Source organism: Numida meleagris, chromosome 6 (genome assembly GCF_002078875.1).
Source record: "Numida meleagris isolate 19003 breed g44 Domestic line chromosome 6, NumMel1.0, whole genome shotgun sequence".
NCBI lineage: Eukaryota > Metazoa > Chordata > Aves > Galliformes > Numididae > Numida > Numida meleagris.
Window position 1 is genome coordinate 9384777 of NC_034414.1, and position 25413 is coordinate 9410189.

The following is a 25413-nucleotide window of genomic DNA, read 5'->3' on the forward strand; positions in this document are numbered from 1 at the left end:
CTCTTGATGAATTTGTTTCTTCCATCATTTTAAAATCCATTTCATCTCTGCCCTTACAACACATGCCCCAAACGTTCTCACTGAAACTATGTAGGAACTAAGCATGAAAATTATTTTAGGTGAAATAGGAAGCAGCACTGGATACCAAGTGAAATGTTAGCTCGGTCTCACCTACAAAAAGAAAGTTAATCTGATGTTTGCTTCTAAGATTTCTAGAACAATCTTTAAAGATATTCCAGCAAAGCACTCTTACTTTCATACAGTTTTCAGCTATTTATACACATGCTTTTCCAGTCACACTTAATAGAGGTAAAATATGGAGCACTAAGTTATCTTTTGGTTCATTCGTGGTAACAAGCATCTTAGACTACATTCATAGTTGATAAGAGAAAGTAATGGAAAACTCAGAACCTCAAGTGATTTTTGAGCTTGTACAAGCTCAGGTCCTCAAACACGCTAAATAGTAATAAACTGCTTCCTGTTTAATTAGGCTCAGTAACATTCTCTCCTCAAGGCACCTCCCTTTCCCTTACCCCAACCCTGTATGTTGAAGGTGATAGCATCTTCACCCAATTCCAACTGTTTAAACAGAAGTGGAACTTTAATTTCCTATGTGCTGTCCTGCCCAGCCACTGCTTCTTCCTGCCGTCTCCCTGCCGTTTCTTCAGATGATAACCTGCGTCAACTCAGCAGCCTCCAACTGGGGGAGCTAGAAGCTCTCAGATGGCTTCTGCAGTTACTGAAAAAAGGGAAGGTTCATGCAGAGAAGAGCTACAGTTTGACTGTTTCTGGCCACTGCTTTAGAACAAGCCCTTGAAAACAGCCATAGCAAGGCTATTGGTAAGCAGTACAAGTGCTGAGAATTATTAAACGTGCTTTTGATATATATCAAAATTACATATACAGTGAAATCGTGGTGGTATATTTTCCAAGGCTACAGAAATACAGAGTGGGGATCAAAAAGAGAGTCACCACTTACCTAAACTACTGTTGATAAGAATGCTCAATCACTCCAGTAGAACAAAATAATGATTTCTAATAATGAGGGAAATGCCATACTAGCGCACAAACACATACTAGACAAAACATTCGCTGACTATTTTGTCTAGCAGGTGTTGCTGAAGACTACTAAACACATTAAAGACAAGGTCACAAAATCAGTTTTTGGTAGGTTGCACATGAGTTTATTTTGTTTTAAATTCAGTTCAACCATGTCACCACTCTGTGTTGACCTGCAGGCACTGGATTCAGATTCAGGCAGAAGACGGGCAGACATGTCTAGAGGTGGCAAGAATATAAAATACCAGCATTACTGTTATTTCAAGGTTCTCTTTATATGTAGTTCTTCAAAAAGTCAGGCATGCTGATCTAAGTAGTCAAAGTACTACAGTCCCTCTGCTTTGCAAAATGAGCCTAGAGAAAAAAGATCACAGGAAAAATAGTGGAAGTTGAAGTTGAATGTAGGCATTTTGAATAACATTCACCTCCCAGTTCTGATACTTGCTTCTTTAATTGAGATAAAACTTTCTTCTGAAGTGCTGAAGTTCATCTTGTTGCGTCACGCTTGGCAGAATTTTTCCAGGTGACGTCTGACTTCGTGCATTTCACAAGAAGCTAGTAGTTTCCTTTTCCACCTGAAACGGTGTCTTGTGTATCTCTGTACAATTTTTGCCTAAACATTCTTGCATTAAATTCATAAGCTACCACAATTGTTACTTTTAGTTTCTAGTAAAGAAATCCTTCAAGGGCAGTAAAATAGAGACACCGCTTCTCACTCAGCAAGCACCTGAACCACAAATCACTGGATGCTGAGTATTCAAGGAAAGAACGCATTGACACATTTCACAAGTTCTCTGGTTCTTCCCATAGTAGTCAGGATTCTCAGCCTTACCACCATTGGCCTGACTCAGGAAAGTTGTTCCTATTAAAATTTGAGATAAAACTTCACCATTCTTACTGCTCCTGCAAACTACTGAAAAAAAAAAAAATCAAAAGTTCCTTTCAAAACATTCTCCTTCACACATAGGAGAAAGTTAAAACCCCTAAAGCCACTTCAGTTGTATGTTTTAGGTTGGGCATCTCTTACACTGCAGATACAAAACCTGCCACCATCAAGTCTACATAGCCACTGCATACACCTTGTTTGTGCAGCAAATCTGTAACGATGTTATGAGCTTGAAGTAACAATCTGAAGTAACAACAGGTAATTATCATAGGTAGATTTAATATATTTACATTACACGGGCCAAAAGGCTTAAGTTTGTTGATTTCCTACTAATTAATTTTCATTACTTCTTAGAAGCATGCTTTAAGAGATGTCTCATGTGTATCCTATGTGTATGTATCATATACACCAAGTCAAATCTTAAAGGAACTCCAGTCTATCAGTTTTTACTGATGAGGACTGCTTATCCAGCAGTTACCTAAAACAAGCCTCTGAATTCATTGTCATATACAGAGCACCAAAACACCTTACAAATAAAAATACTTAGCAGTTAATAAGAAAACCGCCAAGTTAAACTTTGCAGGTCCACTCAACTTATATACAACATCTCTGCAAAGCCACCCTCAATTAATGTTTTAATACAGCCACCTAAAAACTTCCTAAATAGGCTAGCCTTTATTACTTTTAATGTAGCTCTCCTCTTTACGTAAGGTATACTACATACATGTGAATATTTTACATCCATGCCATGGAAAATTTGCTCTTATCATATTCCATTCAGTTCCTGCCAGTTTCCTTCCAAGCTTCTGCATTAACAGTTCTCTTCCCATTCTCAGCAATTCATGAGTTTTCCTCCTTACCTCAGAAGCAGCAGGTCTTCCTTCACAGTCTGCCCAAGTCTTCAAGTCCAGTTAGTTGAGTTCCAACTCCAGTGGCTTCAGCTTCCCACCTCGCAGTACGGATCCTGAAGCTGTAGAGACAGACTGCTGTTGACATACACCAGCACGAGCAGACTGTGTTGCTTTTGTCCCAACATACCTATCAGTGACTCCCACTCTCCTGAGAGGGAATCACAAAGCACTAGGCAGGAATAGGAAGCAAATCTAATCTGGACTTGCCATATTCCTGACTCAACATTTCATTTCCACAACTATAAAGTTTAAATAAGCATAGGACACTACTAAACACAACTTTTAACTTTAATATTCAAATTCAACACTAATAAAAACAAATAGAGCACAAATGGAAGGAACATTGTTTACACTAAAATGAATGAAGAGACAAGCCAGTTATTAGAACAGTTCTATTTTTTAGTAACATCCGTTAACCTAAAGCCAACATCAGTACAAGTTTCAATGGCCACATTCTGTTCGTTTGGGAACTTAACACTGAAGAGTTAAAATTTTTCTGATGGCATCCCAGACTGCATTTTTAGTATAGTATACTATATGCACAATCAAACTTATGTACATAAAAAATGAATAACAGCCTGAACACTTACGCTAAACAATTATTTACAGGTATTTCAACATAAAAAAATATACAAGAGCCTCAAGAATGAAAAACTGAAGAGAATACCAACATTTAGAGAACCTTATTAGAAAGTATTACAGAACATCAATAGCCAAGACATTAACAATTGCACTACACTAATACAGAGTCCAAGTATTAAATTGGTGCATTATTTCACAATGCACTAGCTTCGAGAGAAAAAAATGCTGCCTTCACTAAAACGCAGCTTAGATTTGATTCACGTAATTGTTTCAACAAGAAGCCTATTAACACAAGAATGATTGTTTTAATGCTACAGTTTACAGCGAGAACAAAACACTAAAATAGCAGCAGTTCCACATGGCACTTAATTCCACAGGTTTCTAAGCTGTGGTTTATGCAATGCCTACAAAGTGCTCCCAGTTGAATATACAAATAAAATTCACAATAGAAGTCTACCTGACATCAGGTACATCGAGCGTAGGTGGCCTTAAAGCCCGTCTGTCAAAATTTATTCCCCTCTGCTCCAAAACCAGTAACACAGCAAGTCCCCTTCCCTCCTTCTTAAAGATCATTAGGGATAGTACTTCTTATTACAAATGCTGTAACACTAAAAAGCAGCACACCACTATAGTGGTTAACCCTGGGATGATGTAACATCTAACAGTGTAACTAAAATGTTTATGGATTAACATCCAGGATCCTCTACAGACAGTAACCAAGTCCATTATCTCAAATGGCCAATACAGCTCATCAGCCATATTGTAGAAATTAAAAACCCAGAAGCAATTCCTGTAAAACTAGCGACACTGTTCAGACAGGACAAGAAACCGGGAATTGAATGCTCCCTTCAAATCCTTAGGCTTCAGTCCAGCAGAGATGCTATAGCCATTCTCAGTAGTTCTTTTGGACCTCAGAGTTCAGTATATAGTAAGACTAACTGAGCGGTTCATTTTCTTGCCAATGAGTCGAGATGGTCTGTTTTGTGTCGTAGATCTAGTTGTCATTCTGTCAGTGTACAGCGCTCGCTCCTCAGCTGCAGCCTTTGCCATTTGTGCCTTCTTCAGCTCTCTGCAAGACATTGGAAGCCACACTTCAGCAAGCACCAGTAGGAGACTACATGCATGTCACATTAAGCACTTCAGATTAATTACAGCAATTTAGAACAGAATTTAGATTTGCCATCAGTTTGGGATAAAAACCTTTAATAGCTCCCCACTGGCTTTTGCTTGTATTTATTAGAGGCGAAGCGTATGCTGTCAATGGAAGTGTGTATACACAGCATAGCTCACTGGCTTTTCCAACTTTATGTAACACTCATTTCAACTCCGTTTATCATCAGTGATAACTGGTGACAGTCATCACTGTCCATGGTTTCGTTCAATTGGTTAGTTCTATTCCTGCAAAACAGAGTATTATTAGCACCAGTGTCCTATCTCATCTTCTCCACATAAACACTATGCCACTTCACTGAAATAATCCAATCCATTTGTTAAAGCAGTTTCCTTAAGAGACTGGAAGTCAGTCTTACACGCACATGCACATGTGTAAACTCACCCACCGTACCAATACTAGGAAATTAAGATTTACAATATATTATCTATTCTTCTCTAGAAGTCTAATCTTGAATTCTTCCTTCCACTGAAAGACACAGTAGAAGAGCTGAGTTTCCTTACAAGGATTCTCTCCACAGAGATCTTGCATATACAGTAGTATCTTAAACAAGCACGCTAAGAAAACAGAAAACCCTTCTCGAGCTAATTAATAAAACAACATACAATTGAAAATTACTGTGCACAGGTATACCTTTGAAGTCACTCTTAGCTTTACAGTTTTTTTTTTTTTTAAGGACAGAACTGCAAGTAGATGCCTGTCTTTATATCAGCAAGCAAGTTACCTCAGCAAACCTGTCCTTACATACCTGAGCAACCTGTCAAATTATTCTTTGTGCAGTCAATCGTAACAATCTCATGAGAAACCATAAGAAACTAAGTTATATTTAAGGACTCCAAGGAATTACTTACTTCTGCAAGAGTGAATTTTTGAATTTTTCAGCATTCAGTTCTATCCGCAGCTGCTCCGCGCTCTTTTTTGCGGCAGAGAGCAGCACTGAATGCTTGACTAGCGCCACAGCTGAAGGTCTTTTCTCTGGATCAGGATTAATCATAACCTTGGAAAAAAGAAAATAAGTCATTCTAGTTAAGGCCAGTAATGCAGTAAATCACACAAATCAGTGAGCGGCTAGAACAAGAGTGCTTACTTTTAGTAAATCCAGCAGTTCCTGAGAAAGCACCTGTGGTATTCTTGGTAGCTTTCCTTGTCGAATTTCATGCCACTGGTCACCATTAGTTGGAAGCGGCTCAGCCCCAGCAGCACAGACAACAGTTAGAGCAAGAGCAAAGATATCTGCTTTTGGCAAATGAGTGTAGTTCTTTAAAAATAAAGAAAAATAAGTTTACTGTAGACACTATCCAGTAATAAAAAATAAATCTAACAGACAGACTAATCAACACTGAACATATCCACATTATCACATTTTCACCAGTGTTCACGGAGACATTGTTCACAAGTTTCTCCCTCTGCAAGGAGGTGGCAGACAGCAAATCAGTAATGAAAACGGCATGCAGACCTAACACAAGTATTTTCCACAAGAAGGATAGCTACCTCCTGCAGAACTTCGTTTGCAAGAAAACGGCTGTCACCTTCTTCCACTTGTGGACTCGATACTCGAGTTACATGACCAAGGTCACCTGCAAAAACATGAAGTTATTGCTCAGAAGATGCAGGCGATGCAACTCTTAAGCACAAGTGAGCTGCTTCTTACCTATTTTAAATATGACTCTATCAGATGACCACTCATCATCATCACCTTCTTCTGAAGCTGTATTTGGCACTGATGTCCTGGATATGAAAATGTTACCTGAAAAAGAGTACAACTGTTAAAAAAAGGTCTGTGTCCAATTTTTACTTTGCCTGGTTTCACCTGCTTTATTTTAGCCACACAGAAGTTTCAGTTGCATAGCCAACTCCTTAAGCAAGAAATTACAGCACACAAACACACACTCTCACTCTGTGCCTCTCTGCTGGGAGAATAGCCAAATATTATGCAAGAAAGAGTCAATTACACAAAAAAGATCCAAGATAAACTCATTAACAGTTCAAGTTTGCTAGCCAATTTCATAACTGACATCTTTGTACTGCTACTTAGAACTTCCACGAACAATTTACAGTTAATAAAGTGTGGCTAACTGCTCATTTGTCTACAGCAGATAAAGTTAACTGAGGAAACCATCAGTAGATTAAAGCAGTTTACACTTACTAGGTTTGATATCCATGTGTACCAGTGACATTGAATGTATGTACTTTAAGCCTCGAGCCACCTGAAGTAGTAGGTCCTTCAGCTCTGGCTCAGTAAAATAACGCATATTCCTGTAATTTTCACTTATAGCATCGGCTAAGCTGCCGCCTAGAAAAGGTATTAAAGAAAACGATTAAGCATTTTTTTCCATCAAACAATTGGGGAAGCAATGACAACTAGCTTTCAAAATTTAAGTACAACTGAATTCCAGAATTAGTCGCAAATCTATCATCAAGAATTTGCTGACGATGCACAGGAAATGTAAAATCAAGTGCATTATCTCTTTCTTTTATAGTCATGTAATGTATTATTATTTTTTTTCCTCCTGTGTAGTCTGCTACAGTCACCATGCAAATCAACAGGATAACAGAACACAAAGGAAAAGGTCTCCCTCTGTCTTCTAGACCTCTGGCAGGGTATCAAGCACAGCAGTTCCCTCAATCTTCAGGGGAAAACCTTTTCCCACTATTCCAGCTTGAGATATTATACAAAAGAACGAACAACTCTGCTGCTGACAAATGCCTAGCGTAGTTCCAATATTCTTGAATGATTAACACTTCATCTGCAATTTTGTAATTATCGCTTCGTGTATCTGTTATCCCTTTATGTAACAGAAAGGAACATATAAAACATTTGAGACAATGATAACACAAGCAACCTGTAGGGCAATCAATTCCTGCTTAATGCTAGCAATTTGTAGAGATACCGTATATCTTCAAAAATCAGGTTATTAAAGCAAGTTCAGATCAATTGATAAACAGGACTTACCATTGCAGTACTCATTCTGTATAAGCATATGATCATCTTCTGCCCACGCAGAGTAGTATCTTACTACATGAGAATGTTGCCCCAGAACTGCATGTGCATAAACCTCTCTTAAAGCATTTTGCCTGTTACAGTCACAAAAAAATAACAGCACACATAAATATTATGAGGTGAAATTAGTTCAATTTCAGCTTGATACAGAAACTCGTTATAACATCATGCCTCTCTATCAGCTCAGGTCTTTAAATAAAAATGTTCACGTTCATTTCTGTGGCACCTTATGTTGGGTTTGTATTCACGTCCAAACAGCTAAAGCTATTTATTTTGCATTAAAAGGCTAAATGTATCAAACGTTAAAAACGAGGCTTTGTTGCAGACGTAGCTTGAGGGGGCTGCCACTTGCATTACTTGCTTTCCAGCCACTCTCAGCAGCAAGTTTGCAGAAGCATCATTGAAGTTTTAGGGAAAAAAAAAAATCATAAGCCAGGATTATAAGTAAGTTTTTGTGCCACGAGCTTGACTGAAGAATCTTACTTTCTCTTACGTAAGCCTGATATGCAGTTTTCAACAGCACACACCAGTATAACCATTTAACACTGGGGGAAAAAGTATATCAAAAGATATCAAGTTCATTCAAAAAATGCTTGACAATCTGCATGTCGCTCAGACCTGACACAGACGAGCACCTGGCTGGGGGAACAATGTTTTCCTCTTGTAACTCAAAGATCAGCGTGGCACTGTTTATTCATACAGCATCCTCTTGCCACTAACGCAAGTGAGCATTATTTTTTACTTCCAGACAAGAGCAATCTGTTTCCTTTTAGGAAATTGGGATAAACCTGTTGTGGTCAACTAATCTTTCCTCCCCAGTTTCTTCAGCTTGTACAGTATTTAGAAGAAAAACAAGCAAACAGACAAAAAACCAAAAACCCAACCACACAAAAAAAGCACCAAAAGGTGGCTTGTAAGAGTAGGAAATACTCACTCATCCACTGAGCCAGCTAAGGGCTTCTTGGATCTTTTTATAGCATAAATACAGCCATCAAGCCTCTTCACGCATTTAAACACAGAACCGAATTCACCGGATCCAATCTTCTCCAGCTCATGAAATTCGGTTGCATAGCGTGACTTCATATTACTTTCTGTTATTGTGATCCTCTGCAGAGATCAGAAAGAAAAATACTAAGATGTGCAGACAGACAAAGTGCCAAAATTCACACGAAGCTCTAAATGTTCATTACCTTAGCAGGTCTGATAGCTTCATCTTCGGGCTCTCCATCGCTTGCTTCCATGTCCTCTCCACAAGAGCTGGAATTCACACTTGTTAGTTTTGCAGAATTGAAATGGCTTAATTTACAACTCCAGTCTAGCACCTATTGATTGTTTTGAGATTCAGTTCTCCTGCTCCCCTTAGGCTTAGTCTAACTGAACACTAGGCATTTATAAGCAGAAACTTAGTCAAAACAAACTCATGAAAAGCTCAAGCACCACTGTTATTTCTTTCCTCATGTTTCAGGCTGGTATTTAATGTCTTTGCCCCTCCTCAAGAGTCAGCTGTGCGCAAAGTTCATTCAGTAAGGTAAAAAGACTGTAGGACACAATCTGATCTTTTCCCATCATGTACTAACCAGAAGATCTAGTACTAAATGGTTCTTCCACACTATCATGCGCCTCAAAGACGCATGAGCTCAAGAGCTCTGTTCTGCATCACTAACAGATTTGCAAGAAGACTATTCTCACAGAAGCAATTTGTAACAAATAAACTTCACAAAGAAAGATACGTATTACTCACTCATTCCAGTGTGTTCTCTTCCTCCTTCGACACTGTCCTTCAGAGTTGTGAAGGAACATAGAGTCAGGAGTGAAGGGATTAATATTCACATGAGGCGTTTGTCTAATATCTGAATCTTGCTTCTCTGATTTCCCAACGTTCATAAATAGAGAGCCCCCTCGAAGTTTGACTGAGCTGGAGCCCAGTCCTTGAGCTTTAGAAAGCAAACTCTGTATTTAAAAAAAAATAGAAAAGATATGTATAGGCTTAATATAGCTTTAGACACAAAAAGTCACATCACATTTGAAATCCACTATCGCAATATCGCTTAATCAAAGTAAGCACGAGCTGTTTAAACGGTGCCTACATTTCCACACCAAAACAGTTAAAGAACGCATTAAGTGTTGAAATACTTTTGAAAAGACAGAAGTGATGACGAGAGCAGTGTTTTTCTCTTTAATCGAGCCATCACCTAACCTTCCTCGGGTACTGTTCCGCATCCACGAAGCAACACACACGAAACTCAAAGACCATTCTGTGATGTACTGCCAGGATTTTTATATAAGCGATACGGAGGTTAGGCTAAATACTAGGCCACAAATTTCGACGGCAAACTTAAAGCAAAAACCGACCACCACCAAATCAAAGGTTCCTTCATCAAATCGGGCGTAGAAGCCCGCAGCCGAGCCTCCCACACCCTCACAAGGATGCTAAGCGCTGACCTAACGCATCGCAAGCAGGAGCGCCACCTCATCCTAGCAACGTCCTACCAAGTCTGAAGTACCATAGGGAAGGACTGCACGCAGAGCGTCCCAGCTGCGCTCTCCAAAACTAGACTAGATGGAGACCCTCACGGTTCTACGGAATCTCAGAACAGTTCTGCATTCCCACTGGATAACGCAACCGATTTTTCCAAATTCCAAAGGTAACCTCCCCAAAATAACCAGCAGGGAACTGGGGCAACTAATCTCCGCCGAAACTCGGCGTTAAGTCGTTTGGTTTAAGTATCACAGTAAAGATTTGCGTCTCTAAAAGGTTCGTTCCTACTCGCTGTAAGACCATCTCCCTCTTCGCCGTATCTAAACAGGGTACTACGCCGCCGGGAAAACCTCATTTACGGAGAAAGTCGGGGAGAAAAACAAAAACCAGGTTGCAAAAGTACAAAGGCCGACAGAACGCTGCCATTCTATCGGCGCGGAACGTCATTCCTCTTTTATTTCACCTTCCCCGCGAGCACGGGAACGGCTGGGCGTTTCTGCCCAACGCCCGGAACGCGCCTCCCGGGCGCTGCCCCGCACGGAGGGGCCTCACGTGTCCGCAACGCTCGGAGCGGGGGCAGCGCATGCTGACGTCCCGGGGGACGCGTGCCGCCCCGTGGCCGGGCAGAGCGCCCCCCGCGCCTTACATAACCGCCACGGCCGCGCCCGGCCCGGCCCCGCGCAGCGCCGCATTCCAACCGCCGGGCGCGGGGGGCGGCGCACCCCCCCCCCCCCTCCCGCCGGTAACGGCCGCCCCGCTCGCTCCCTCGCTTGCTCACCTTGGGGGTGTGCGGCGTGTCGAACAGGCGCAGCTTGCGGAACGTCTTGTGCGGCGGCGTGCCGGGGTAGTCGGGCAGCGGCGAGCCGGGCTCGTCGCCCCGCAGGCGGCAGCCGCCCGCCGCCGGATGCGGGGGGGAGCGCCCGCCGAAGCGGCGGCCCTTGTGGGGCGGCGGCGGTGAGGGCGAGCCGGCCATGAAGTAGGCGCCGGGCGACTTGACGGGCGAGGAGCCGAAGCCCTCCTCCTCCCACGAGTCCCCCTCGTCCGGCAGCGGCGCGGCCGCGGGTTCCATCTCCTCCTCCTCCTCCTCCTCCAGCAGGGGCGGGCCGCCCCGCGCCGGGGTGCGGGCCACCGAGAGCGGCGAGTCCGCCTCCTGGAAGGCCGAGTCCTCGCCGGTGCTGTTGCCGCTGCTGCCGCCCTCCTCCTCCTCCTCCTCGTCTTCGTCCTCCTCCTCGCAGTCGCTGTGGCCGCTGAGGAACAGCAGCTTCTGCCGGATCGGGGCGGCCGCCCGCCGGGCCGAGACCCGCCGCGGCGCCGTCGCCGCCGGCTGCAGGCTGAGGAAGCTCATGGCGGCTCGCTGCTCGGCGAGCCCCGCTCACGGCCGCGCCCGCTGCGCCGAGCTGAGCTGAGCCGAGCCGAGCCGAGCTGCTCCCGCTCCGCCCTGGGCGCGGTGTCGGCTGCTCCGCGCGGCACTGCCTCCGGGCACGGCGCACCTCGCGCTGTTCGGACTCCGCGGCTTTCCCGCGACCGTTAGTCACGTGGCACGCACGCCAGCCAATCGCGCCCGCCCCCTCCGTTTGAAAACACGGAGGGCGGTGGCGTAGCTCCACGCGCTCGCGTCACGGAGCGCTTTGGCGCGAACGAGGAGAGAGGAGGGGCGGGGCCGGGCGTGAGCCTCCACAGGGCGGTTGGGTGGGGGCGGGGCCGCTACCCGACCCGGGCCTCGAGGCGGCCGCACGGACACGTCCGAGCTCTGCGGCGCGCGGCCCGGCGCCATCTTAGCCGCGGGGTGCAGCCCCACCCGGCTGCGGCGCTTCGGGGCCGGGGCCGGGCCCGGCCGGAACCGCCCGAAGAGCGGGCGGGGAGCTCGAGTCCTGCGTGCCACGCTGCTTCGGCTCCGGGGGACCCGCGTTACAGCGAGTTCTTTGCTCCGTGGTAGAAGAGCACCCGAAAGCCTCAGTTTCACGTGCCCTAAAGCAACGCCGCACTTTGTCCTGAACTAGTCTTTTTTTTTTTTTTTTTTTTTAAGCTAAATTGAAAATTAGTATTATGGTGCAGTTCAGCTAACACACTCCATGCCGTTTATTTGCTCTTAGGAACAGGAAACTCACGGCACCCCATGCTGTCACTGGTAACTCCCACAAGAGCCGTTTAAAGGGCCCAACGAGTCACAGTGCGCTGCCGCTACTTGCAGCAACTGCAGGGATCAGACAAGCAACCCCACCTCAAATGCCTCTCTGTGCTTCACGCTGTGCCTTGTGCTACCTTGATTACTGCAGCCCAGCAAAACCACCAACCTCCCGTACCCAATCACCTTAAAACAAATCCCTTGAGTAACAAAGGTCCTGACAAATTGCAGCCGCCAGAGCCCAGGCAGCTCAGAGAGCCGGGAGCACGGCCCTGCTGAGCTGCTGTCAGGCTCCCTCGCCTCTCGGCCCGAACACAGCTCAGTGGGATGCTCTCACCCCGCACAACAGCCCTCTGGTGCCCCTGCCTTGCCTCACCACACAGCCTGCTCTGCTGCAGAGGGACACCTCTGCAAGGAGCATGGTCCAGAGTCTGAAATCTCAGAGATAACACAGTAAAACACATGGTTAATAAAGAACAAAGTTAGTACTCAACCATGTTTTCCCTGATGATTGCTGGGGCCTGATCTCCAGGAGCAGAGGCCTTGGGACAAACCTGAGGCCGCTGGTGCTGCGCAAAAATAATGAGTGCCTTAAATTAATTTGGCTGAACATTTTGGCCATTGACACGACTCAGTACCTCCGCACACTCCCAGTTTATGCACAAGGTTGGTGTTGCTCAGGGCTCCACCATCATCTCAAGGAACAGAGGACATTAGTTTTTCTTCTGGTAAAGCACGAAGAAACATTTCCACTTCAGTGTCACAGCCCATATAGTCCTCACACTTCTGACAGCCTGAAAACTTTCTGAAAGACTGAAAGACTTTCTTTGTTTTCAAGCAACCAGTGACAATCTACAAGAACACAATTTCTGAGATTACAGAAACCTGAAAACTGTAATTTCTGAAAACTGAAGTCAGACAATGTAATCTATGAAAAAAAAGAACTGGGCATCATTTACACAGAGATGGCTACACCAAGCCAAGTGCTGTACAAACACTTGCCTTGCAATAATTTAGAACTACAATAACGTCCCATTCAAAACACGAATGCACTGTATAGCAGATACCAACTGAAGTATTTGAGTTTCAAGATAGACGGAATACAAGAAGGCCTTTAAAAAACACAGCTTTCATCTTGATCAATAGCCCACAGGTAGAGATGAAAAGCACTTCCTTATGAAGGTCTCAAAACTGTGGCTTGCTTCATTCATAAAGTTTTCTTTATAAAAGGTTAAAGAACTTAAGCGTTCAACAAAACAACTGACTGTGCCCTCCCCCACCCCACCCCCCCAAAAAAAGGGAAAAAGAAAGGAAAGAAAGTAAAAGCTGCAGTTTCCTTCCCAAACTCAATCTAAATGTAACTGATGCTGCACTGCTTTCTGGAGTCTACAGACACAGCTATTTAATGAGGGTAAGTGGCAAATAGAACTTCAGAAGCCTCTTTGTACAGAGCAACCTCTTAACTGTTGGTCACTGTAACAGCTTAAATTGGACAACATCAAGTGGAACAATGTTGAGTTTGTACAGAAGAGGAAATAGTTCTAAAGAATGTGAAGACAGAAAAATGCCAGAGGAAAAAAGGAACAGTGAAAGAAATAAACAAAATAAACCCAATTGTTTAAAAAGAAAATTTATTTCCAAACTGACAACAAATAAGAAAAGGAAGTATTGAATAAATAAGCAACTTTAACAAAACGTGTAGCTGCTATAAAAGGACCACATATTCATAGATTCTACATATGTGCCATTCTGAATCTGCATGAGCTGTGTTTTTGCTGTAGTTTGATGGGACTATCAATAGCTGTATTGAAGAGAAGTTGATTCTCCCCAAGCATGAGGATGGTAACTTGGCTATCCTGCCCACCACGACAAGGACTGACATTACCAGGCCTATCAACAGCCTAAATAAAAAGCACTACAGAGCCCATTTCCCTAGAGAGTACATTAGCAGAGGAGATTGTCACAGGAAGAAGAGAGGCGAGCAGGGAAGAGCAGAGTCGTCTTCTACTGCGCTATACTCTTGGAGCCAAACTCAGCCCTAATTCTCTGAAGCTCATTAAATTGCACCTCTGAGCTCCTGTAGATCATGCTAAATAAAAACCCGATCCTGTGAATAGATGTGTACCCTGGTGTCCAGGCAGTGCATGCCTAGCAGTAGTGCAATGTCTACAAATTCAATTTATTTTCAGAATATATTTGCATTTAAAAAAAAAAACAAAAAAACTACTTGCTTTTAAATTAAAATGTGTATCAGTCCGGTGCACTCAAGATTTCTGCTACCAGAAATCCTTATCTGGGGCAGCACGCTCTCACTGATAACCAACAGCTTTTAACTAGGAGTTTTCAAACTTCAAGGGAAACAGTTCTCTCTTTCGTGGGTAGCAGGACAACCTAAATAATGATGAATGGGAAAGAAATGAAACAATGGCCAATTTGTCTAGCTGTCAGAGGAAACTGCCACAGAAGGGAGTACAGTGCCTACTTGTCAGGATTTCCTGCACTTACAAGTTCATCTGCAGTCCCCCAAAAACCACAGTGATCAAATTAGAAGAGTTCTGCCAAAAACTGGATGAAAACCATCGTAGAGCAGCCACCCTAGTCTTGACACTGGTTCATTTTATGAGAAGGATAAACAAAGTGAAAAAGCTGAAGAAAAGGAAGGTCAGGTTGCTTCTATGAAAATCAGAAACTCTACGGCAGCTTGTAGTTGATGCTGCCAGTCCTTTTACTCTTTTTAGCCCATACACTGCATGTAGATAGAGCATTTTGCAAGGATATTATTTGCACTTCCTGGGTGAACACAAGAGCAAGAGATTGAGGTAGACAACAGAAAGGGGAATTTGACACCCTCTTACTGAAGAAGAAATTCTGGGCCCAAAATATGGGAATTCAAAGGAAGACCTGAAAATACTCAGAAATAAGTTACCTTTATAGTTATATTCAAAAAAAAACATAGATTTTTGCCAAGCAGTCAGGCACAATTCCTCAGTATTTATAGCAATGAAAGCATATACTCTTTATCAGGTCTTAATGATTCCCTTTCTGCCTGCATTTCTTCCTCTGGTTACAAAGAAAATGGCAGAAGTATCCGGATCCTGTGAGTTGTATTCAGATCAGAAATTTTCTTGAAATTTGCAGAGTGCTATGCTACGATCTTCTAGTTTGAAAAGAGAACGATTGCCATGACTGAAAACAACAGGCATAATAAGAATGCCCCTTTCCTGTGCCAAAGTGAAGTTAAAATGATTGGAATAGAAGATTTTTTTAATCTGAGATTAAAAGCCTCAATACTTCCCATGCACATAAATGAAGTAGTCACTACTAATTTACCAGCATCGCTAATCTTTATCTTTTTCCCCTCCTGCAAACATACAAAATCATAAAAGTACTCTGCCTTTTCTCAAATTTACTGTAATTTATTTTAATAATCTCTTACGTGTATCATTTAACATAAGTTATCTTGTGTTTCTTAGAGATGCAGATAAGCAGATATAAACTTATACTATGAGTTTCAAAAAACTCAGACACCTTCTCCCTATTAAAACTATCGAAAGAAACCTACAAGCATTTAAAAAAGCTGCCTCTATCTTCAGTGTACCTGTTTACAAAGCAAAAAGCAGCAGATTCTATCTGCCCCACAAATCATTTCTGCATTTGCTTATTTATCAGTCATCGTAATTTACATTCAAATCTGAATGAACTCTACATCAAAGCTAAGAGCCCATGGGAGATGTAGCTTTGGAACCTTGCTTTTTCTCTAGGAGCTTTCTACAGTGCCGTGATAGCTTCTGTTATGTCAGCAGACCTGCCAGGTATCAGGAATGTCTTTCCCTTGTCTCGTCTCACTAAGATACCTGCTCAGAAGTCCCTTAGCCAAACACTACAGAATCAACATTATGGCGAATCAGAAACTCCCCAGATAAGTACGTAAAACACAGCAGTCAGCCAACATGTTGAGGGTAAATGCTGGGCTTTTGATGGAAGCATGTAAGACATTTTTTTTCCACACAATCATTTGTGCTCAAAAAGCATCAACATTTTGTCATTCTTTTGAGTAAAATGCTTCAAATAATTTAAACAGAACAAAATGAATCCAGATATGATCTCTTAGTTCTTCAAAACCTGAGCTGGATGGGATTTAAGAGGGCCACATTTCCATTAGAGAAAAACACACAGACTATGTAGAACTAAATGCTTCCTTGTTGATATAAGCTTGTATGTTTATTGGGATAATTAAGTCTGCTTTGAACATAACTCCCCAGTTAAAACGTCTGCTATCACATTAACGGCGGGGTTAGGTGCCAGCCAATTACTATTAAAGGTGATAGTCTAATCGCACTGTCAGATATTCCTTTGGCCAAGTGAACTTTGCTGGCAAAGCAATATCAAAGGAACTTCAAAACTGCTGAAAACACCTAAGCTATATTGCAAATACACAACATGACAACAAAAAATGCTGATATATGACTTATGAGTACAGTTTACTATTTAAGGCAAAAGAACCAAGACTGGCTTTTGGTCTCCTGTCATATGGGCTCAAACTTCAGAAGGCTTTTATCCAATGGAGCAAAAAATACTTTTGGGAGATCCACTATTCAAATACACACTGATTTGCAAAAATAGGCGTACATTATTATCAACAATGAGCTGGAGTCTGAATTTATGCATCTGCAAAGACAAGACACATGTTCATTCTGGTATTTTTTGAGAAAGAAATGATAAAGACTGAAATGATATATTTCTGAAGCGTCAAACAACTGTAGATAGCTGAATAGCATACAAGTTACTCTTCACTTCTAGTCTTTCAATCTTCTAAAAAGTAAGAGCTTGCTCCCTTAGAAAATCCTTTTCCTGCCCACCTTACTCTTACTTTCACCTGTGCTATACGTGAAAACTCTACTAAAATCTGTACTAAACATCTTATTGTTACCCTTCAAAAACAAACTACGTGACTGGAATGGGTTCATTATAGGGCACTTGCGCATTCTGGTTAAGCCGGAGCTATGGTCACCCTAAGGTACGCAGTCTGAGTTTAACAGATGTCGCACTTAAGTTGCTGGATTCAGAAACAGTCTTCTTCACACCCTTACTCTGTGCCATCTTTTCCTGGCGGTTAAAACTGATTGAACAGCTTCCTGTTCCTAGGGCTCTGCCTCCTGTGAAGTACGCAGCACACTGGGATTTTTCAGTGTTCTAGTACAGCATGACTGTCAGAGAAGCCAGAACATGCCGTCAAGCAAAGTGCTCCCCACATTGTAGTGAAGGTTAGGAACCAGAGCAAAGTTTAGGAAGAGCTGCCCTCCAAGCTCCGACATTTTGTTTATCTGGACTATTAGCTTTCTCCTTCTGTTAGGCAGACATCACATGTCCTTTTTTTCCTCCCATACTGTGCCTGAATATCTCTGGTATCAGTCAGCTGATTGGTCGCTGAGATTACTTATACTATCAGGGATTATGGCTTTTTACAACTTTGTTGTCAGGCTTCAGGATTTACTCTTATAAAAACACAGTCTTGCAGCTTCAGCCTATTCACGTGTGCTTTGGCATTAAGCTCTTTAGGGTAAGAACTGTCCTATTGTTATGCATAGTGCCTTTGGCACAGAAGGTCATCAGCCTCGAGCACCCCTAATAATTGCCTCCCTGTTTTTACTATCTGGAGAGGCACTGAACTACAGTAAAGAAAAGCAAATCCCCTAGTGCTGACTGCCAAGTCTAGAGATGGCTTGTTTTTTTTTCCTTTAAGGAAGGGGCTGGAATTAAAGTCTGAAAGAAAAATTGTGACTGGGAATGCTGGACATGTGGGAGCCAGTTTCTAAGAGGAAGGGCTGCTCTACTTCATAGGATCCTTCTTCTACAATTTCCTTCTCCCAGCGTGCCACTCCCTTTGAAACAGAACATTCAAAAAGAGGAGTAAAGTCTATGGGGAAACGTTAAGAGATTTCTACTGCCTAACACCCAGTCCTTTTGGGCATATTCTTTGCTTCCTCCCCCTGATATCCTTTTCACCAATATCCCTGCCTCACCCAATTTCAATCTGCGTAACAGATTTTTGTTCTCCACTACAGAACCTTCCAATGGCAGTATCTGCTCACAAGACAGTTCCTTCCACCCCTGCCAGAAGGGAAACAGGGCAGAAAATCACAGAGGACTCTCCACTCTGAAAAAAAGTCTGTTACACATACAGGGCCTCACAGAGAAAATACATATAATCATCTCTGCTTCTCTTTCAAGACTAAGCAGTCTAAGTCGGTCTGGCTTGTTTATTCAGTATTTAAGTATGTTTTCCTTTATAGGGGTAGCTATGGGGGAAGTGCAACCTTTGACTGTCGGAGTTTTGCAAGAACAACTTGTAAGATTCAAGAAAAATCACTTAGTATTTTGCAGCTTTTCCTTACCAAGCTAGTTTCAATACCTTGCAGGAAACTGACTAGTATGAAGGAGGAAGTAATACTCACATTTGTACAGTGGTCAGAAAACGTCCTGGGAAATGAGAGGCACTGATGTTATTTCTTTGCTAAGTCACTTCCAGCCGTTTCCAAAAACTATTAGCAATGAAATTTAAGAAAAAAACTTGAACGTTCATGTCAAATGATACATCTTTAATTTCTAAAAGGTCGTAAAAACTAAGAAACTGATCTAGTTGACATATAATTAACCTCTTTGCATAGTACAGTTTATCTCCATGGGACATCAAAATTACTTAAAATTTCAGGAAATCTGGCATCTAAGTAAGTAAACAGCCTCAGTTCTATACAAAGGTTGCAGACAACCCCACTGTTTTCAAGTTTTACTCTGTGACAGCTCTGGAGATAAGTCTGTTATGACCACATTTATCCCACAGTACTGTGTTCTCTCACGGCAATTTGCAGTTGGCCATCTGTATGAAAAGCATAAAAAGCTGCAACCCGTATCAATATAGTAAATCACATTAAATTCAGTTTGCCCTTCCTGATGTCAAATACCTCCAAGTACATAGTTGTTTTGTTTTTTTTAAAACGTAAAATGAGCACTTCACAATACGTACAAAATGATTACTTGATCAACATTTCACCCCCAAGATGTTTAATCCTTCCCTCGAGGAAGATAAAGGTGGGGCTTCAGTTTCAGAAGTGCTCTTGACACTCATCTAAAGTAAGCACTGAATCTTACAGGAAGCCAAGTTAGTTTAACTTGCTCAACAAGCTTACTAACAAGACAAGAAAAGACATTTTTCTGTATAAAAAGTTTTACGTTACATCTTACAGTACGTGTTAGATTTATCTACAATGCATTTTTTTTTTCCTTTACAGAATGATAGGTGGAGAGGAGCACTGTACTTACATAATCTTTAATTAATCCTTTTTGTCTAGTAACTTGTGTCCTGATTTTCAAAATCATTGATTATCAACACATCCTAGGTAGCGAATTGTAGCTGCAGGCACTCAGAACTGTTGAAAACAGACTATTAGTACATGTACTCATGCCCCAAAGGAACCATTTGAACATATTCCTCTTGAAAACCCATAGTTTACTTTTTAGTCAAAATCAGTTGACTAATTATGCTTAGTAATAATTTTTGTAGTGCTTTAGAATGCTTAAAATAACTATTAGCACTAATTATTTCACATACTTTAGTGGACCACGGTCAAAACGAGTAAGTCAAAAATTTAAATTTACGATAAATAAACTTTGGAAAAAATTATACAAGGCCGTAAATAAATAATTTAACTTGTCCCATTAAAAGTAAAACAGTATGTCACAGAACAATATCGTCCTATCTAGATAATACAATCTTGTTATATTTTATTGCATAATATTTTCAGAGTAACATCTTAAGTAAAATATGTAAAGAAACGAAATCATTAGATTTACTTCTTTTAATATCGAACAACCAAAGTTTCTCCTTTGTACATAATCCAATTTAAAGATAATACAATTAGCACTTCCAGCATTAACATTCTGTATTTACAGTGAATGAGATTGGGTGGATAATCTAAAGAGTATTCAGATCTGTATGAAACAAATCAAAATATGAAGGTTTACAGTAGGCTCAAAATCCATCACTCTTCCATTTATGGAAAGCAATTTAAAAGGCTTTGTCTTCTTTATAACTTCAAAGGGTTCTTGAAATTCTGATTTTGTTATAGTCTTTACAACACTTCAAATCTTCAGTAATGCCTTCATTATTTGTACATGACACTAAAAATTAACTCCAATACTTCTGCTTTGTTTTTAACTTGCTTGTAGACCAGTCTGAAATCTGATGAAAGGATAACAAGGAAATTTACTATATAATCCTAATTCCATATTCCTGAATATACAACAGTTGGAAGTAGATGATGTCAGTCCATTCCACGGGTTATGTACACAACACTTACAAAACGTTCTTTGCTCTTGCATAAAATGTGTACACAGTATCAATGAGCGGGGAACTTCAAAGTTTTTATGGATTGCTGCTGGCATGAACCTTTGTTGTTTGAAAACAAAATACCTTTCACTCTATTGTTCTGGTAGCAGTTTTTGAAGTTAATCATCAATTCCTGGTGTTTCACCCTGTTGTATTCTGGAAGCTATTCTAATGGCTTCTTCCAGAGACTGTTGTTCTCCAAGCTGAAACAAATGCATTTAAACATAAATAAATCTAAAATTTTACACAGATTAATTTTTCTTTACAAATTTGTAAGATGAAACCAAAGGCAAAGATACCAATCGGTACTGAGCACAAATAAGCGTGATTTACACTGTCACACCTCGCCTGGGTCGTATACAATAACAGCTATCTAATCAGCATGAAAACAAAGAGATCCCCTGATAGCAGATTAAACTGAGATTCTACGTATTTTACCAAATTAATTTTCTTCCAAGAATTGCTGCATGGTAAATTTATTTCATTACATGCAATAATTTAGACAATTTAACTTGACAGATGTAACAAAGCTAAAATAAGGGTTTTGAAATTCACAGTAGCCATTGAATTGTATGTTAGATCTGGTAAACCAAACAAACACTTTCCGTTTCCTTAATCTTCTGAGAAAATAAGCTCTTTGGAACAACTGCTTATAATATATATAATGTACACCTATTGCAGAATTCTGATTATATAAAAAACAGTCACAACGACACTGTTCTATTCTACAGTAGTTTAGAGAGGACACGATTATCTTGTAGATGTAACTACAAGAGAGAGATTTCTAACTATTGCTTTTTCTACATGACTGTTTACACTTCTTTGCTACTAGCATTTTGGGGTTCAAATAACAATTTAGTAATTTTAACTGCATAGGCACGTTCATAGGAATTTAACTTTGATAATGTGGTACTCCCGATCACCTTAATATGTAACGCTGAAGGATGAATGAACACACTATTCCACTAAAAACCTGTTGACTCCCAACTACTATGTGCATCATTCTCCAGTGAAAGATTCAGCTGTCCTTAACTTCAGCCCTCCCCTAACCACTTTTTTTTCTTTTTTTAAGTTCTACAAGTAGATTTGAAAAACCGGATGCTTATTATTATTCTTCCTAATACTATATACAATTGAAAATACAAAATTATGTGGTTACTGACTGTTTTTTCAGGGAAGCCAAGCTTATTAGACTGATTTTGTTATATTACTAGGATCTTCTAGCTCTAGAAGCAAGAAACACTCCAAAAAACATTTTTCATTTTACCTGTACTGCAATTTGTGTTCCATTGGATGTAGCCAACAATGTAACAGGTCTAGCTTCTGTGGTCACTAAATGGTGTCCATGTTGTTGATGTCCTATTTCTGATGAGGTGCTATGAAATGCTGCTAAGTCTTGAGCCACAATGGCAACCTTCAGGACCAAAGGATGAGAATCAACGGGATGATTCCAGATTAACACTATTCACCTCATACAACAGTTATCTTCAAAATTAAAGTTACATTCAAATCTCTGATTATTCATGAGCATAATTTTATCCTACAGAGCAGATAATTTTTTAAGAAAGATTACACCACTGTGTTTCTCAAAGTCTTCTGTTAGCTCTCAAAACATAAGTATCTTCAGAACAGCGCAGACGTTCAGTAACTGTATCAGTAAGCCCATGGTTACCTACACATACAGGGAACACATACACTCATACTAAGAAGTAAATATATTCATTTTCACACGGCACATTTTTAGAACAATGGGATGTATTTTCACTTAAATATTAAAAGCTCTATCACTATAATTGTACTAAAAAAGTTAGCTATTGTATATTAATAGCAAAACTGCAAATACATACTTACAAATGTTTCCTCTCTGCAAAATAGATTACAATCCCATAATATTAAGCAGTAAACTTACAGTTCACACTGGATTCTACATTTAGCTTTGCCACTCGTTTACTGTGTGACTCTGGGGGAAATGCTTAGTATTTGTCTTGTTTTATGTATACCTACATGAATTATCAAACTGGAACCTCAGATTTTTTTCTTGGGGCCCAATTACTGTTTCTAAAACACCCTGTAGTATTTTGCTGCGTACTAATGGAACAGAACACACCATAGTCTTCTGATGGGAATGATACAGCCAGGTGCTGAATACTGTGATGAATTCTGTGCTTATGCTATACCATCTTAAAAGGAACATTACCTATGTACAGAGGATAATTCTTTACCTGCTGTCCTTCGGTGCCTTCAGCAGTAACCATTGCTACTGAATGTGTTCCCGCAGAAGAGATGACGGCGTCGTGGGCAGGGACTGTGATAGTGGTGCCATCTTGTGTTACCATAGTGATTGTATTTCCAATGGCCTGCATATCTGCCTGAGATATGTTGACCTGAAACATAAAATAATTCCCGAAGTAAAGAAGGCTAAATTGCTGCTCAAGTCATTCCTGAGTTTGGCTTTCAGCAACATAATGTTGTTTTCAGGTAAATGTTTTTAAGTAAGACTTGAAAAAAATCAGAGTATAAATTTGCACTGTAGCACCATTCATCAAACAAATTCCTGTTAGTTGATTCAGCAGGAGAAGGTGCAAATTCACCTTCCTCACTTAAAATCAACTGCCTAACAATCCAGAATGAAAAGGCAACTTGTTCATAATAGCACTGAAAAAAATACCGTAAGTCCCATTCACAGCAACATACTGGCCACAAGATCTAGCAGCTATTATTCCACTTCCTGACGTACTCATGCATTTCCTGAGAATCACTGTCACTCTTCGGCCAGTTCCCAGTCGAGATGAAGAGCCCTCATTACAAACATCTTACTGATGGAGATCTAATCTAACATCCCATGATCTTTCAGACACACCCATGTATCTCTTTACAGAAATAAAATTACGGTGCAGCACTGAGAAAGAGGTTGCGTGCTTCCCATCAGAGTCTAGAACTCCATGTCAGTCAGATCATACCCCAGATAACTGCATGCGAGGTTATCTATGCATGGGTCTTACACAAGAGGACAGTGAGACTCAAGGCAGTCACATCACATGCTTTTATCTTATCGGAAACACTAAAGAGGTTTAGTAAGGACTCAGAATTAAAACCATCAATTAACAAATAATTTAAAAATTGATATAAATTACTTGTGTCTCCAGTATAAATGTACTAGGACATCAGCCAGTGACAAGATGCCAGATTTAGAAGCCAATAAAACTTTCCAGAACTAAAGTCAAACTGAAGGATTAATAGATGCGAGAAGAACTTCATGTTAAGGCTTTTGAAGGCCTTCATTTCCATGGGTAAAAATGTTGGTTACTTAGTATTGCTGCAGTGTTCAAGTCTGGCAATGTGACAGCCCCCTTTAATATTTCATCTCCAATTCTGATTTAGAAAATACTTTTTGTATGCTACTGGTATGGCAGCTACCTTCTCAGTTGAAATATATTTTTTTCCCTGTATGCATTCAATGTATTACCAGAGTTAAACTAAAGAATTGTGCTGAAATCAACACTCAGTGGATTTCTTACCTACTTCTTACAAAAAGCTATCCAAAGGAACTTTCAAGTGGAGGTAGTGTCATTCCATTTCCTGATCCTCTCATGTTTACGCTAGAAATTGTAAGAATTGAATACTACCAAACTGTTTGCAAAACAGGCACCAGGACTAAGAAGATTATTTTTTCTAAAAAGTGTCTGCAGACAAGACAACAGTGATATCAGTTATATTATTCTATTAATTCTATTAATCAGGAAATTCTGGGAAACCTCAGTAACTATGTTGCATATGTTACAGTTGTTATACAGCCTGTTCCTACAGTGTGAGCATAACAGACTTCCAGAGTTTTTAAGTGATAAAGATAACAGGATAGACGAAAAAAAATCTAGAATTGTATTAATATAGTTTCAGACAACAGAATATATGGTTGAATTTAGGTGTTCCAGAGGATATCCAATCCAAAGCATACTGCATTATCTTCAAAGAAGTTTCTTTCCATGAGAAATCAAAGCACATATTTATCAAAGGCACACGAGCCTAAACTCTCAACTTATTTTCATCATCTCTTCAGCATAACCTTTACTTACATGTTGGGTTCCATCCTGGGAAATTAGTGCTACTTGTTGACCTAATCCTGACTGAGTAACTGTAGCAACCTGTGCAGAAATTACATCCTCTCCCTCTACACCGGTCACATAGGCTATTTGTGAGCCTTTCAGAACATCTTCCCCTTGACCTATTTGATACAAAGGAGGCAAGAGAGTAGTTTAGTTTGGATACTCTAAATACTGGCAGGAAAGATCACCAACAGGGAATAAATATCAGCCTGGTTTGATGTTTTTTAAATACTTCAGTGGAAAAGGGATCGTTGAAAGATGTGAAAAAGAAAAGACATTCAAATACTACTCATAACAAAAATATATTTTTAGATTATAACCAAACATTAAAAAGGCAACGGACCATTTCTAATTCATTCTTTAAATGTTAACTTCTCCATACAAGAGTCCTTATGAGAACACAAGCGGCAGTTTTAAAGGAGTTATTCATTAACAAACAGACAGAGGAATACAGTGATGGCTTTGTGTGAAGATTTGAGTTAATGATCTTAATAAATGTTTAACTTCAGTAAAAGAATCTTATAATTCCCTCAAAAGATGGCATGGGACTATAGCAAATTTGCTTGAGGCATTCAGTGCTGTTTCCAAATACATGTAGTAAAACAGAACCGTTTGCGTCTGTATTTCCTATCTTCAGAGAAATCACAGTTTGACAAGTGGTAACTGTTCTCTCACAGTATTTCCCTTAGCCTCATGTTTATAGTCATAAG

General features: G+C 40.7%; 2 protein-coding genes across 7 annotated transcripts in view; both read right to left on the reverse strand.

The window, feature by feature from the left end:
• Nucleotides 1166-11664, reverse strand: WEE1 (WEE1 G2 checkpoint kinase). Of its 4 annotated transcripts, none has more exons than XR_002440584.1 (13): nt 10868-11651; nt 9352-9560; nt 8801-8867; nt 8545-8717; nt 7563-7684; nt 6756-6902; nt 6261-6356; nt 6101-6186; nt 5697-5867; nt 5461-5606; nt 4378-4507; nt 2806-2915; nt 1166-1278 (listed from the first exon to the last, which is right to left on the reverse strand). XR_002440584.1 is itself a non-coding variant. In XM_021403210.1 (12 exons), the coding sequence occupies exons 1-12, from the start codon at nt 11432-11434 to the stop codon at nt 2883-2885; spliced, it is 1947 nt and encodes a 648-aa protein (XP_021258885.1). In that variant the 5' UTR covers nt 11435-11651; the 3' UTR covers nt 1171-2882. The 4 variants fall into 4 exon arrangements, 2 of the variants coding, with proteins under 2 accessions (XP_021258885.1, XP_021258886.1); XR_002440583.1 differs by having other exon boundaries at nt 1183-1634; XM_021403210.1 differs by having other exon boundaries at nt 1171-2915.
• Nucleotides 13829-25413, reverse strand: part of ZNF143 (zinc finger protein 143) — a 39859-nt gene continuing 28274 nt past the window's right edge. For 2 of the 3 annotated variants that reach the window (XM_021403212.1, XM_021403213.1), the window contains 4 exons: nt 24674-24822; nt 22823-22984; nt 21868-22014; nt 13829-20803 (listed from right to left, as the gene is read on the reverse strand). In XM_021403212.1, coding sequence (XP_021258887.1) covers nt 20720-20803; nt 21868-22014; nt 22823-22984; nt 24674-24822 — 542 coding nt within the window. In that variant the 3' untranslated portion in view covers nt 13829-20719. Of the gene's footprint in view, nt 20804-21867; nt 22015-22822; nt 22985-24118; nt 24200-24673; nt 24823-25413 lie in introns of those variants that run through there. The other variant, XM_021403214.1, reaches the window with a different exon arrangement.

Excerpts from the sequence above, each read along its gene's own strand:
- WEE1 (XM_021403210.1), bottom strand. The coding sequence starts at position 11,434 with ATGAGCTTCCTCAGCCTGCAGCCGGCGGCGACGGCGCCGCGGCGGGTC. Across the intron at positions 7,685-8,544 it reads TTAGCTGGCTCAGTGGATGA|GCAAAATGCTTTAAGAGAGG; the intron begins GTGAGTATTTCC and ends TGACTGTAACAG. Across the intron at positions 4,508-5,460 it reads AAAAATTCACTCTTGCAGAA|AGAGCTGAAGAAGGCACAAA; the intron begins GTAAGTAATTCC and ends AATGTCTTGCAG.